Genomic DNA, 14,984 nt, shown 5'->3' with positions numbered 1-14,984 from the left:
CTTGGGATCTCTTCCCACCCTGCTATTTTGCCACTCAAGGAACTGCCAAGAGCCCGTAGATTGTCTTCTGAGCAATCATATCAATTATTTCTCTGTTCAGATGCCTAGAATGAGTGGTCCATGTGTCAACTCATTATATACCATGGTTAGGATGATAAAAATCCTGAATTAATTCCAAATCGGTTCTTGAATTTTAAATGTCTGAGACCCTCATTTGTTACGCAGCAGATTTTCTAAGAAATGGTGGAGGAACAGCTTAAGATCACTTTTGTAAAAGAAGGATTCCCCCCTCCGCCACAGTCCAAGGGTGGGGGCGGGGGGAGGCACAGCCTCCAAGTTGTGGTGAGGTTTATGAAACTTACATCAGTGATCATCTTCCCTCTGGTCTTGTTCCTCTCTCTGTGGTTGGCCCGTTTCTGTTTCTGCTGCAAAACCCTCTCCCTGGTGGTGCGATACTCTAGTGCAAATTCGCTAATGATCCTGCAGAACTTGTTTATGTTCACCTCCCGAATCGCGTAAGGCGGATGGCCCATAAAGAGCAAAAAGGAGTGGAATCTGCAATGAGAAAACAGTAATGGCAAGACTTCAGTTTCAAAGAACAAGGAGGCAAAGCACAACCATTGGGGCTCTGAGCCCACCATTCCCATTTCAGCAGGACGGTGTCGTTGTTGACAACTGCTGTAGCGTCAGCTCCAGCTCACGGCAACCCCACGTACAACAGAACAAAACGCTGACCAGTTCTGCACGGCTTCACGACTGTGGGTATGCTCAAGTCCACTGCTGTGGCCACTGCATGTTTTGAGCGCCTTCCAACCCAATGGACTCATTTTCCAACCCTATATTGGGCAATATTCTTCAACAAGATATCCCTACTTTAGTCAGTGCTACATACAGGACTCCTGCTAAGGACTTCATTTGAACCCAGGGCTCTATGGTTTAGATGTTCTGGATTGGCACCACCAAACCTCCCTTCATCCGTGTCACTTTTACTACCCACCACAACTGTGGTGAGTTCCTAGCTCATCCTGGTCAGTCCCAATGGAGTGGCCAATAGGCAATAGGCAGAGTTCAGGTCAGACAGAAACAACCATCATTTATGGATGACCAGCTTACCAAGGAGAATGGGAGAGTCAGAGCAACGCATCATAGCATTTTGTTTGTTTAAGTGAAAATGCTCGATGTGGCTAAACACAATAGCTTTATAAGACCTTCATAAAAATGCTCCAGTTTCAAGACATTCCAAATGGAAACTATTTGTTTATTTTAGTTTTTTTTAAAGTTGGGAATTGACTGTATCATACAAAGCATGGAGGGCCAAACCAGCTCGCATTCCTGCCTCCCCTTTTTAACCGTTTAAGAGCACAGTGAACTTTGAGTCCACTATGAAATTTGACAAAATCTCTTATAATATGCTCCAACACAGAGGGCAGCTGTGAGGGCTAGTTGATAGTACAGTTAGGGGGATTTATGGCTGAACACCTAAAATTCCCAAAGTTCTGATTAATGTACAGCTGTTGTCCTGGAGGGAAGACTGTTTCTTATTCCTGTCCTGGTCGACATTTAAAAAACATTCTTCTTCCCCATAGGCTGAATCAAGACCCAGGAAGTATGATTACCAAATGACATGTATTAGATGAAGAGAACCAGGTTTTTTAAAGTTCTATATGAGTTCAAGGAAGCGGGGGAGAGGGAGGAAGTAAGGAAGAAGGGGTAGGGGGAGGAAGGAAGGAAGGAAAGAAGGAAGGAAGGAGAGAAAAAAACAAAAATATGAAATATAGAGGGATTAATGAAATTACCACCCATTTATTCACCACAAAAAAAAGAAACAATTGAAAAAGCAAAACAAAACAAACAAATGCTCAAGTGTGGGACTAGGGAGTGGGCTTTGGGAGCAGATCTTTGGGAATAGTTTGGGATTTAGCTGGCTCCAGGCTCAGTGAAGAATATTGAATATACCATGAACTGCTAAAAAAAATGAACAAATCTGTCTTGGAAGAAGTACAACCAGAATACTCGTTAGAAGCAAGGATGGTGAGACTATGTCTTACATTCTTTGGACATGTTGTCAGGAGGGATCAGTCCCTGGAGGACATCATGCTTGGTAAAGCAGAGGGTCAGTGAAAAAGAGGAAGACCCTCAACAAAATGGACTCGCACAGTGGCTGCAACAATGGGCTCAAACATGGTAACAATTGTGAGAATGGCGCAGGACCGGGTAGTGTTTCCTTCTGTGGTATACAGGGTGGCTATGAGTCGGAACTGACTCAGTGGCACCTAACGAGGCTCAGCATGTGCACCTTATGAGAGGCTGCTGGGAGAGCCCCACCAACAGAATTCCGGCAGGGTCTTGTTTAAGAAGGTCTGTTGTCAGCAGCACCTGCTCCAGGCAGACCATAGCCTGCAGGTCTGCACGTCCTGCATATTTGGTCACCAATCTGTAAGGCCCAGGACGCAGCACCTAGACCCTGGAGGCCAGGGCCAGGGTCCAGCAACCACAGTCTATGACAAAGCAAAGGAGAAGAAAGTAGTGGCACACGGTAGGAAACGCCCTGGCCTGGGAAGTTAGAAGACTTGGATTTTAGCCCTGGTGCTGCCACCACTGATTGCTGAACAGCGCTGGCCAGCCACTGAGCCCTTCTAGGCCTCAGCCAGCCTCTTCCTGGGCAAAGCAAGGCCTGGCCCACCATCGCTGTGTCTCCTAGTGCCCTCCCAGATCCAGTGACTGAGGAAGGCTGACCCAGAGGATGGCGCCTATGGTGGGGTCTGGCCTCACCCAAGCAGGCTGCAGTGCAAAAGCAGCCATTGGGGAACCCACGAGTGGAAGCTTCTTGGAGGTCAGATTCCAGACCATATACAGGACAGACTTTAAAGTAAGTAGAGCCATCTCACAAGACAGTGTGCCCTCTGCAGGCAGAATTGTTCAAGCAGATGCAGACATGTAGGGTTTAGTTTGTCAGAGATCTTAACGGATGCAATTCCTGATTGAGTGGGATTGTTAGATCAAATTCTGTCTGAGATTCCTTCCAACTTCAAGATTTAATGGCATTATACTGTTGCTGTTGTGTGTGTAAGAAAAATTAAGTACCCATGAAACCATTAAATACCTGCACCAAAGTCTACTTGCTACTTACCAAGAGTTTATAGTAAAAATTTTATAAACTTAACCTTTAGATTTTGGTTTACATAATATTTTTGACAAGCCATTGTACTGATGTTTCTATAAGTTCCTTGATCCACTTACCTGTTAATTATTCGTCTATGGACAATTTTTAAAATGATAATTCGCTCTGCACAGTCTTTTAGGAACTCTGACATTCGTTGTTTTAACACTGGTTTCATTTCATGTTTTGCAATTGCCTTGAGATGATCCCATGAAGCTTTGCATCTTCTCTCCATCTGACATAAATTATCCTGAAGTTGATCAAAGTCAACCTGAAAATCAGAGAGAGAACATTGCAAATGTGCTGAAACCACTGGGCACCAACCTGAACTAGGAAACCAAACTGCCTCTGGGAAAACAAGACCAAAAGACCCAAATCCATATCTGCGAATACAAGCATATTTACTGGGTAACAATTTATTCACATGTGTTTCTGTCATTATTTTGACATCAAATATTCAGTGATAAGACTGTTCTCCAAATAAACCCAATACAAGTGTCATCTTTTTTGGCCATATTTGGAAAAGAAGTTTTAGGAAAGTCTCGGTGAACTGTAAATTAAAACCGGATATCAAGGAACCCTAGTACAAAATGAACTGAGTAGATGTCCCATAAAAATCTTCAGAGTACTTTCGATCTTCAAAAATGATATTTCGCTCAAGGTTGGAGGGACACAATCAAGTCATGCAGGGCTCTGATGTGTCAGGCCAGCTAATGGGCAGCCAGCTTCTCTTTTACACTGTGTAACAAATTATTTTACCCATGCACTCATTCACTCATCCAGCCAACACTCACAGAGAAACTAGTGTTCCCATACCAGACACTAATGAAGACAAAAATATATGCCAAAGGAGACCCAATTCCTGCCCTGAAGGAGGCTCAGTGTTGATTACCAAGCACTGAAGGATGTACAGAACCCACCAGCTCTGTGTGTGCATGTGTGTGTGTGTTTGAGTGTATCTCTGTGTGCACATATGTGTATATGCATGTGTCTCTGTGGATGGATCTATCTGTGTGTGGCTGTGTGCGTGCCTCGCTGCATGGATGTATTTGTGCATTTGTGTGTGCGCAAGTCTGTGGGTGTGCTTGTGCACGTGCATATGTGTGTGTGCATGCATGTGTGTAGGTGTGTGTCTCTGTACGTGCCTTTGTGGGCGGATGTGTCTGTGTGCGTTTCTCTGCAGCAGGTGGGTGTAGACGTGTGTGCACACATGTGTCTGTGTGTGTCTGTGTGCATGTCTGTGGGTGTGTCTGCACGTGTTTGCTTGTGTGCATACGCGTGTGGTCTTGCCAGCAGGGCAAGCCACATGTGCAAGGAACAGCTGAGACAGAACACTCGCTGTGTATTCAGGGAAGGGCAAACAGTTTGGGTTGTCTGAAGTCGTCAGAAACGAGGCTTTCTCAAGGTAATGCTTTTATAGAATTTCTAAACTAAAACTTATGTGGATTAAAGAGTTAACTTAATCATGAAAAAATTTACTTGAAAGCCACATTTCATGGAGGTAGATGTGGAATCGGGGAAAGAATTGAAAAGGATAAGAGGGGAGGAAGAAATAAATAATCAGACAGACAGGTAAGCTGAAGGGAGGGGAACTGAGGCGGATGTAGAGTGAGAGATGGTGGGAAAGGAGAAACTTTCAATAAATAGAGCCACCTTACAAGAGTGTGCTCTCTGTAGGGAGGATGGGCAAGTGAAAGTCAGAAAGAAAGGATGTGCAGAAGTGAGCTGCTGTTGCTTAAATGCCATTGACCATGGTCATGAAAGCAGGGTCTGGAGGCAAGTATCCCTGAGGGGACTTGCTGGAGGGACCTCAGACCTCTAGACCAACCCTCAGAAGGGTAATGGCGAGAATCAAGTGAACAAAGCTGGAGCCTGCGATAGGACCTATGGCACCAAACGGGATGAAGCCATGGTGAGCACAGTGGAAGCCTGATGCTGAGCACAGAGGCAGCCAGTCTAGACATGGAGTGTCCTGGATTTCTCGAGAAGGCAAGTTTAGGCAGAGCTCTGGAATTCAGGTAAGCAGGGGTTCATGGGACTTGGAAGAAAATGATTTTGCCTGAAACCAAGAGAATTTGGGGTCCAGTTAGAAAAGGACTTCATTTTCCCACGGAACAACAGAGCTGAAAAAAAAAAAAAAAAAGATTTGGTCTTCATACTTAGGGTAAAGGAAATGCAAATTTAGGAAAGAAGGACTGAATTGTTCAAACATAAGGCTGGAAGAGGACCCAGACACTTGGGATTGACAACTCGTTTCTAGAAGGAGACTTTTAAGCCAATTGAAGTAGAGCTGAGTCATGTAATAGAACCACAACTCTCCACGTTTGTCCTCTTTTGCATCTGGCAGGTCTCTTGACCCATTATAAAGTAACTTCGGTTCACTCAAACATGCACGAGCAGCTTTGTGCCCTCTGAGCGGCTGGTGATTGCCACACATGTGATCTGAGACTTCATAATAATTTCACAGCCTCAGAATCTATTGCTAGCCCCACTTCATAGGCGAGACACTGATGCATAGAGAAGTGACTTGTGAGAGACGGAACTGGGATTTGAGCCCAGTTCTCTTTGGCTTCAGAGTCTAAGTTCTAAACCATCATTCCTTAAGCCTAGGTTTACCCTTAAAAGATTCCACCCCAGGAACAGAGCTGGCCTGGCTTTGTTTTGAGAAGGAAGTCTTCACTTGCAGACTGCTCTATATGGGCCACTTTCTGCATGTAGGAAGATGTGTGGGCTGTGCCATGAAGTAAAGCCAAGTCTTATCAGTCTGGGATGCTGGGGGACAACTCAAAGATGAGAGGAGGGCTGGGGCTGTGGAAGGGATGTGGTGGGGGAAAACACACATCATGAGGCTTTAAAGATATGTTGCAAATTCTTTGACACTTGTCCAGTCAAAATGTGGAGGCTAACAGCCCTGCCCTCTTTGAATGTGGACCAGCTTTGAGTGACTTGCTTCTAAGGATGGAATGTGAAGACTAGGTCATAAAGAAAACAGACCTTCCACCTGGCATGTTCTCTCAATCATTCCTTCTATGGGAGGCCACCCACAAGTCCCAAGGACACCCAAGGAGCCCTGGCAAAGGCCCATGTGGGGAGAAACTCAGGCCTCCCTCTAACAACCAGCAGGTAAGTGAGCCTAATTTCTTCTTGGTGGTTTTGGAAAAAGGGCCAAGATTAAGAGGATTTGTCTCAAATAGTTTTTTTTCTAAGAAAACTGCCTTCGGAGGAGGTTCTCATTGGGAATGTCAGAGCAGCAACTGGAGGACTCTGTTGGGGACACTCAGAGAGGCTTTCCACCTTGTCTTGGATTCTGAAGTAATATTTGTAAAGACCTCAGCAGAGTACCTGGCACAGGGAAATATAGCATACCAAAAAACCAAACCCATTGCCATCGAGTTGATTCAGACTTACAGCAACCCTACAGCACAGAGTAGAACTGCCCCATAGGGTTTCCAAGGCTGTAATCTTTATGGAAGCAGACTACTACATCTTTCTCCCGTGGAGCAGGTGGTGGATTCAAACCACTGACCTTTTGGTTAGCAGCTGAGTGCTTAGCCACTGCACCACCAGGGCTCCTGATACAGCATAAGTGCTTGTTAAAGTAAAGAGGATTCTGTGTCTAAGGAGCCCTTCGTCAACTCTCTGAGCTGGGGGATTGCTGGCCATGCCTTTTTCTGCCGTAAGGCAGGTCCACAGTTAGGCCGCTCAGAACTGCCTGCTGGTGAGCCTTGCACCTGCCTGCCCATTGCTTTTGAGGCAGGTAAAGGAGGCTCTCAGCCACCAGGTCCCCAAAACCAGTTCTGTCGGAGAGGACAGAGGGAAGGAGGGCTCTTTGAAAGACACCTTAGCAAAGCCCCACTCTCTCCATCTCTTCCCTCCTCTGCCCACCACTCCTTCTCCTCATATTAGATTCCAGAGCTTCCCAGTGCTAAAGGTTGGCCTGCTTTTAGCTCCCACTCCCTAGCCCAGAGTGGGTTTCCAGGAGTTTCCTCCACATTGGCCTGGCTTCTGTACCCTATTCAAGCCCCTCCCAGCTGGGTTTCCCGTTACTCCCAGGACCTTCACATCTCCAGGTGGTGGTGTGTTTGGGGCTCCTCTGGGGGTTGTTCAGCCTCAGTGACCCACTGTATTGCAGGCAGTGGGGGTTTCGGCTATTGCAATGGTCTCTTTTCTAATATACCATAAGATCATGAAGATGCTATAACTCTGTACTACATTTAAGAGCTTACAGCTGAGGGGCCAATGATACTATTTACAGCCCTATAAAAATGTTACCTCTGCACAAGATCCTAGGGATGGGCAATCTGTGGGTTGTGTAGGGCCAGGTGGGCCCTCTGCTTCCTGGCTCCACAGCTCAGGGTAAGCTTATGGAAGTCTTAGGAGGAGCAAGCTGTATCTTCTTCACATTTTTGACCACCTAAAGCAAGCCATGGAGTTTCACCTTCTGGAGAACCCAGCGTGGTGAGTAACACTGCTCAACAGTGGACTTAGGGGTCATGACTGGGATGGCAGGCTTGCCTTACATACCTCAGTAAGAAAGAACCTCACAAAGAATCAGAGATAGGAAATAGATCTGAAAAGTCCATTAGAAATGGCATGAAACGAATCATATTCACGAACTCTCTATAGAGCAGGGCATGCAAGCGGCATTGAACATTTTACTTAACAGAGCAAGAGTTCCTCAGAGATGACTTATAAAGGCCTGGCGTCTGAGGCAAAGGCAAGGCCCACGCCGCTGTGTCCATAGACGTACCTTGGCTGACCTGGTGATGGCCCCGATCTCCGAGTACAGATCGGAGCTGTCTGGGAAGTTTTCCACCACCATGGTACACACGTGGTGGAGAAGTGACTGCTTGTGCACTGTGTCTTTGACTTCTGGAACCTTCTCGAGGTAGCTTAACTCAAATGCTTTGGCCTGTTGGGTAGACATAAAATAAAATAAAAGACAGGAAAACTACATTTCAGGCAGGTTCCTAGATGAGCACAGGTCTACCGTTGGAGTTACCCGATATTTAGTTTTTATCTGACTGAAGTTCCTCAGGCCACATACCCCATCCTCCTTAGCTGATCACAAGTGGACCAGCCACACAGAATGAAACGAGCCATCCAGTGCTTTTACACCCAGCCATGTGCTGGGGCTCTACCCCTAAATCAGGGTGCTGTGGGTCTTGGCCACTGGGTTTCTGCAGCTTCTTTCTCCTCTTGCCCTACTGCTTTTTCTACTTCCCGGCCAAAGTTTTTTAGGCCAATTAAATAAAAGAAATTTAAATATCAGAATGTGTATACCAGAAAAACCAAACCTGTTGCCACTGAGTTGATTCCGACTCATAGTGACCCTACAGGACAGGGCAGAATTGCCCCATAGGGTTTCCAGTGAATGCCTGGTGGGTTCAAACTGCTGACCTTTCGGTAAGCAGTCATAGCTCTTAACCATTGTGCCACCAGGGCTTCTAGAATGTGTATAGGCACAATAACGTGAGCAATAAGCTCAGGGGAAAAAACATGTAGAAGAAAATATTCCTGATGTCAATTCTGAGAGTACCCAAGCTTCATAAGGAATAGTATGCTTACTTTTCTAAGTCTGCTTATTTACAGCAAGATGCAGGTTCAAATAAGTAGGCCTTGATATTTTAAGGGAAAAAAAATCCTTCCAATTTTTAGCAAGAAGATACCAAAGTTGTTTGTTCAATTGTGCTTTGGTGGACCAGAGGCACAACCAACCATCAGCAAAGGAGGGGCAGGAATTTTGTGGTCAGGGAGTCAGGAGGATAAGGAATGTGAAAGACTTACATTAGTTCCATTTAGAAAGTTCCCGATGGCTAACAGAGTAGACAGGATAAACCCCAAAGTTTTATTGTTCTCCAACTGGTCTATTCCTTCCTTCAGGTCCAAAAGTGGTTCTGCTACTTCCTTTCAGTTAAAAAAAAAAAAAAAAAATTAGAAGATGATAAAGACTGTACAGTTTGGTTTTACTTTGTTCTTTTTAATTTTTGCATAAGGTGATTAACAAAAGTTCTCCCCAGCACAAGGCAATCCCATGTGATGGTCATGCACTCTTAGGTGTGGGAAAGGTGCCGAAAGGTGGCAGGGAAAGTCGACCTCATCACCAGCGTCTCTCCATCGGAAACCAGGAGTCCAAACGTGTACCTGTGACTAACAGGAGCTTGTGCAGGTGTGACAAATGCTCTGTCTTACCCCTATTTCTGCCCACCTTTCAAGCCCAGGCAAGACCCGTAAGTCACAACACTCTCCCCACTCTCTCTCCTGACCAGGGCTGACTTCTATGACACTCTTCCTTTGCCTGTTCCTCCAGCATCTGGACCACTATCTTCTGCTTTCCCTTTCTCCTTACACACAGATGACACTGGGAGCTGTGGCCTCACTGTTCCTGGACCACCCCAGGTCCCATAACCTCTCATCTAGACACTCTGTGATTGGCCACCTCTTAGCCTGGGCTACTCACTGGGCAGCCACTGTCTTTATCACTCCCACTGTCTCAGGTTCCCCCACCATGCTCCGTAGTCTCATGGCTTCAATTTCCCCCTTCCCTCGCTATTTTCATTCTGTGGACGCCCATGTCCTTACTGAGGCTCTCAGCCAGCCTAGATCCCAAACCCAGAAGGTTCAGTTTCATTCTCTCCAGCTTAGCTTCTGCCAGGCTGGCCCTGCCAATCCTCAATCAAGGCTGACCCAATTATCTGTTTTCTCCATGATGCTACCTCGCTTTGTTAGAGAAAGTCACCTAAATGTGCTGACTGGTTTGTGACCAAGTTACACTAGTCATCTTAGCAGTCCTAGGTTTCATCCCTGCTTGATTCCCCCAATGGATTCAAATATAGTAGTTCCCTTCTGAAACCCCTAAACCCACTGCCACCTATCTGGCCCTCAGCATAGGCCCTTGTCACCTCCTCTGCAGGGAGATGGAGACCATGCAGCCTCTCCATCCATCTATGCTTCTGAATCTTCTGTGAGTACTTCCTCTCAATTAAGCTCACATCTAGTTTATCTTCCATTTCTTCCTTTTCCTCAACCCTAGCTCCTTGTGTTCAACCTGCAAAAATACCCCATTGCCCTATTTCCAGAGAAGACACCTGCTTCCTCCACTATCTTCTCAAGATGAGTCTCCCATGCCTTCATCGTTAAGGTCTCCTTCTATTCTCCTCCAAACTTCTTGCAATCTGTCTCATCCTCAACTTTCTACTGAGCATACTCTCTCAACACTGCCCAGTGACCTGCTAATTGCCACAGTCAACAGCAACTTAGGTGATGATCAACAGATGCAAGGATTACAGCTGATTTTATAGATTATACTTTTTTATATTTTCCAAATTTTCTACAAAGGGCATATAAAGTCAGGAAAAAATAGTAAGTTTTTTTTTTTTTTTTTTTTAAACTAGTCACTTGGTGCCTACAATCAAGTATCTGAGGCTGGTGCCAGGAGACACTTTAGAATACCACCCCACTGGCAGGCTGCTGATCACTTAGAGTATACATAACCATATTTTAATTTCAACTCACCATTCAAACCCTGTCTCAAATATGATACTTTGCCACCTTCACCAATAAAAAACAGATTATTCTCAACAATGGGGATGTAGGTTTAGCTGCTTCCCTCACCAAATGCTTACCTTTTCTGTAGTTTCATAATCCATTTTGAATGCCCAGAGGTGGAGCCGAGCTGAGAGCTCGCTGATGGAAGACAGCATGAGGAGGAACTGTTCAGCACTGCCCAGGGGGACCTCTGGGTTGGCCAGCTGAGCTTCCTGGATCTTCTGCTTCTCCTCTTCAGTGGGTATCATGGTTAGAATTTTCTAGAAAAATGGGATAATGCAGTCTATTTTCTCTCAGTGATGTGGACTCTCCTCCACCCCTTCTGTATTTTCCAATTCAAATTGTAATTTTTCATCCAGGTAGTTCAGATATTCTGTTGTTAGTATTTTTTATCATACATGGTTATTACATTGTTACAAACAAAACACACTTTAGAGAAGGAAAACCTTAGGTAGCATCTAAACTTATATTTCTTTGGTCTAAAATTCTCTTTTCTCTCTCTCTTTCAACCATCTGTTTCGTAAAGAACGTAAGCACTTGCCCAAGGTTTTCTGGGTCTCCTGCATGAAAGACACCTTAGGCAAGAATGAGGAATTCTATGTGGAAAAAAGGTGAAAGAATGAGATAGAAGGTTAGGGAACATGGAGAAGGAAATAAAGAATGTCAAGAATATATGTTTCTAGCACTTCTCATGGATTCATTTAAGAGCTTACAGATATGAATCCTTTTCAAAGCACTCAGATTGACCTTTGTATAGGGGACATATGGCAATTTTAATTGTTTTAACTATATTTGAAAATTTATTTAGAAATGAAAACACTTTAAGTGCTACCAAACTCAAGCTTGATTGAGGAAAAAACGATGACGGTATTTATAAAGAGCAATACCTACCTACTAACTGAAAAATACATCTTTTTACTTTTATTTGATTCTGTTAAAGATCAATTGTAGAAGGCAGAGGAAGCAAAAAGATATCAGAAGGATCATGATTCTTACAGGTTCAAATTCCTTAGTGACTACAGTTTAAAAGAAGGTAAAAATTCCCATCATGTGTCACTTCATAAGCAGCAATATTTATGGTAAAATATCTTTATTTTCTCAAATTTTTCCTTCTCATCATCAAAGCAAGGAATCTTTATGCAGCAATGGTTAAGTGCTGTTATCTGAAATGTTGGCAGTTCAAATTCCCCAGCAGCTGTGCAGAACGGCCTGGCAATCTGCTCCTATGAAGACTGCAGCTTATAAAACCCTATAGGGCAGTTCTACTCTGTCATAGGGTTGAAAATCAACTTGACAGTATCTAAAAACAGTAACAACCATCAAAGCATAAAAATACACTTCGCACCATAATTTTTGTAATTAATGTTAATTCACTAATTCTAAGTGGCTTTAGTTACTGCCTTACAATGGCAAGCAACTGGATAAAGAGTAGAAGAGACACCATACTACCCAGCAATCCTACTCCTTGGAATGTATCCTAGAGAAATAAGAGCCATCATAAGAATAGATACATGCACAACCATGCTCATTGCAGCACTGTTCACAATACCAAAAAGATGGAAACAACTTAGCTGCCCATCAATAGATGAATGGATAAACAAATTATGGTATATACACACTATGAAATACTATGAAATGATAAAGAACACAATGACAAATCTACAAAACATCTCACAACATGGATGAATTTGGAAGGCATTATGCTGAGTGAAATTAGTCACAAAAGGATAAATATTGTATGAGATCACTATTATAAGAACTCAAGAAAAGGTTTAAACACAAAATTAAACATTCTTTGTTATGAGGGAGAGGGGAATTATCTTAGGTGAAGTGAAGGACAACACAGTACAGGGGAAGTCAGCACAACTGGACTAAACCAAGAAATTTCCTGAATACAACCAAATACTTCAAGAGACAGAGTAGCAGGGCTGGGGTCTGGGGGCCATGGTTTCAGAGGACATCTGGGTCAACTGGCATGACAAAGTTTGTTAAGAAAGTGTTCCGCATCTCTCTTTGATGAGTGGCATTTTAGGTCTTAAAATCTTTTGAGCAGCCATCTAAGATGCATCAATTGGTCCCAACCCATCTGGAACAAAGGAGAATGAAGAACACCAAAGACACAAGGAAAATATTAGCCCAAGGGACAAAAAGGGCCACATAAATCAGAGACTCCATCAGCCTGATACCAGAAGAACTAGATGGTGCCCAGCTACCATCAATGACTGCCCTGATAGGGAAAACAACAGAGAGTCCCTGGTGGAGCAGGGGAAAAGTGGGGTACAGAACTCAAATTCACATAAAAAGACCAGACTTACTAGTCTGACTGAGACTAGAAGAACCCCAGAAGACGTGGCCCCTGGACTCTCTGTTAACCCAGAACTAAAAGCATTCCCAAAGCCAATTCTTCGGACAAAGATTGAACTGGACCATAAAATATAAAACAATACTCGTGAAGAGTGTGCTTCTCTGTTCAAGCAGATAAAAAAAAAACAAACCCACTGCCATCAAGTCAATTCCAACTCATAGGGACCCTAAAGGACAGGGCAGAACTGCCCGATAGAGTTTCCACAGAGCACCCGGTGAACTCAAACTACTGACCTCTTGGTTAGCAGCCGTAGCACTTAACCACTACACCACCAGGGTTTCTGATACATCAGACTAAATGGGCAGCTCCTGTCCGGAGGTAGAATGAGAAGGCAGAAAGGGATAGGAGCTGTTTGAACAGACATGGGAAACCCTGAGTGGAAAGGGAGAATGTGCTGTTATGTTATAGGGATTGCAACTAGTACCACATAGCAATATGTGTACAAGTTTTTGTATGAGAAATTAACTTGAGCTGTAAACTTTCACCTAAAGCACAATTAAAAAAAAAAAAGAGTTAGAGAGAGTTCTGGTTCTGGGTGCGATGGAGGCAGCACACTCCACCCTGTGTCTCCCACTGAATGCAATCTCAGCCCTGGACTGCTTGCATGCCATAGCTGTTTGAGGACTCTGAGAAGCAGAATGGCAGGTGGATTGGGTAAGAAGACTGGAATTGGAAGTACTTCCACAGTGGCTATTCCCAAGCCTGGCAATTTTTCCTCTGCTATTCTCCAGCCTGGGCTCAAGGCAGCCCACAAGCTGGAAGAGGGCATTTGGCACAGAGAACGGGGGCTCCAAAGGACCCCTCTAGTTATGACTCTAGGAATGGGAAAGGGTAAGTAGCATTAGCAGCAGGGGCTGGCAGGCACCTAAATCTCTGAGGGAGGGGAAGCTTCCTCTTTATTTGGAGGAACTGTGGTCCCAAGAACATGGGGTAAACCCCCATGGTTTTTCTCTCTGTTCTCCTCTGGCTTGGCATGAGACAGGCACAGTCACAGAAAGCACATAGCAAAATGGAGTAACTAATACCCCAGTTTTCTGCTGAAGGGCCAGAAAGGGATGAGCCCAGGTCACCAGAAAGTACTGAAGAGGTCACGGAGAAGGAAAAGCTGTAAAAACAAACACACACAGTTGTTTAAGAACCCCTGGGCTCACTCCTGAGCTGCTCGTGTGTGAACCTGGCCTTGCAGAACTGAACAAGGGGATAGTTACTGCCCACCTTGAAAACAGCACTGACACTGGAACCACAGCCCACAGAAGGAGGTCAGGGTCTGTGGCCTGAACCCAAACAGGCAAGGGAACATTTCCCTACTATTATTATGAGACCAGAATTACCCTGGTACAACAACTAGACAAAGTTAACACAAGAAAACTAGAGATCAATATCTGTAATAAAGCTGAATTTAGAAATACCAAAATCCTAATATATATTTAGATATATAAAAATTGCTATATTTGTATAGCAGTATATGAAAAAATAATAACCACCTCCAAATGGGATTTATCCTGGGAATGCAACATATAAAAATTAATCAATGTAGTCTACTAGATTAACAGTCTGAATAAGAAAAACTACCTAATCATTTCAATTGATGAAGAGAAAACATTTGGCAAAATTCAATATCCATTCATGATTTAAAAAACTCTCAAAAATCTAGCAATAGAAGGAGATAAATAATATTAACACACGCATACACACACACACACACGCAAAAACCTGTACCTAACACTAAATGCTTTCCTTCTAAGATTGAGAACAAGGCAGGGATGTCCACTGTCACCATTCCTATTTAACATCATACTGGAAATCCTAACCAGGCACATAAAAGAAATAAAGACATAGAGTTTGAAAAGAAAAAGTATAGAACTGTCCCTATTCATATATGACATGATTGTCTATGTAGAAAATTGTAAG

General features: G+C 44.0%; 1 protein-coding gene across 5 annotated transcripts in view; it reads right to left on the bottom strand.

Moving 5' to 3' along the window:
* The window catches only part of FHOD3 (formin homology 2 domain containing 3), a 509,300-nt gene that overhangs the window by 26,784 nt on the left and 467,532 nt on the right, over positions 1–14,984 (bottom strand). For all 5 annotated transcript variants that reach the window (XM_049901902.1, XM_049901903.1, XM_049901904.1 and 2 more), the window contains 5 exons: positions 10,786–10,968; positions 8,948–9,067; positions 7,911–8,072; positions 3,241–3,431; positions 363–555 (listed from right to left, as the gene is read on the bottom strand). In XM_049901902.1, coding sequence (XP_049757859.1) covers positions 363–555; positions 3,241–3,431; positions 7,911–8,072; positions 8,948–9,067; positions 10,786–10,968 — 849 coding nt within the window. The remainder of the gene's footprint in view (positions 1–362; positions 556–3,240; positions 3,432–7,910; positions 8,073–8,947; positions 9,068–10,785; positions 10,969–14,984) is intronic.

Source organism: Elephas maximus, chromosome 11, assembly GCF_024166365.1.
Source record: "Elephas maximus indicus isolate mEleMax1 chromosome 11, mEleMax1 primary haplotype, whole genome shotgun sequence".
NCBI lineage: Eukaryota > Metazoa > Chordata > Mammalia > Proboscidea > Elephantidae > Elephas > Elephas maximus.
The sequence above is the reverse complement of the archived record's forward strand: the minus strand, read 5'-3'. Positions and strand labels throughout refer to the sequence as shown.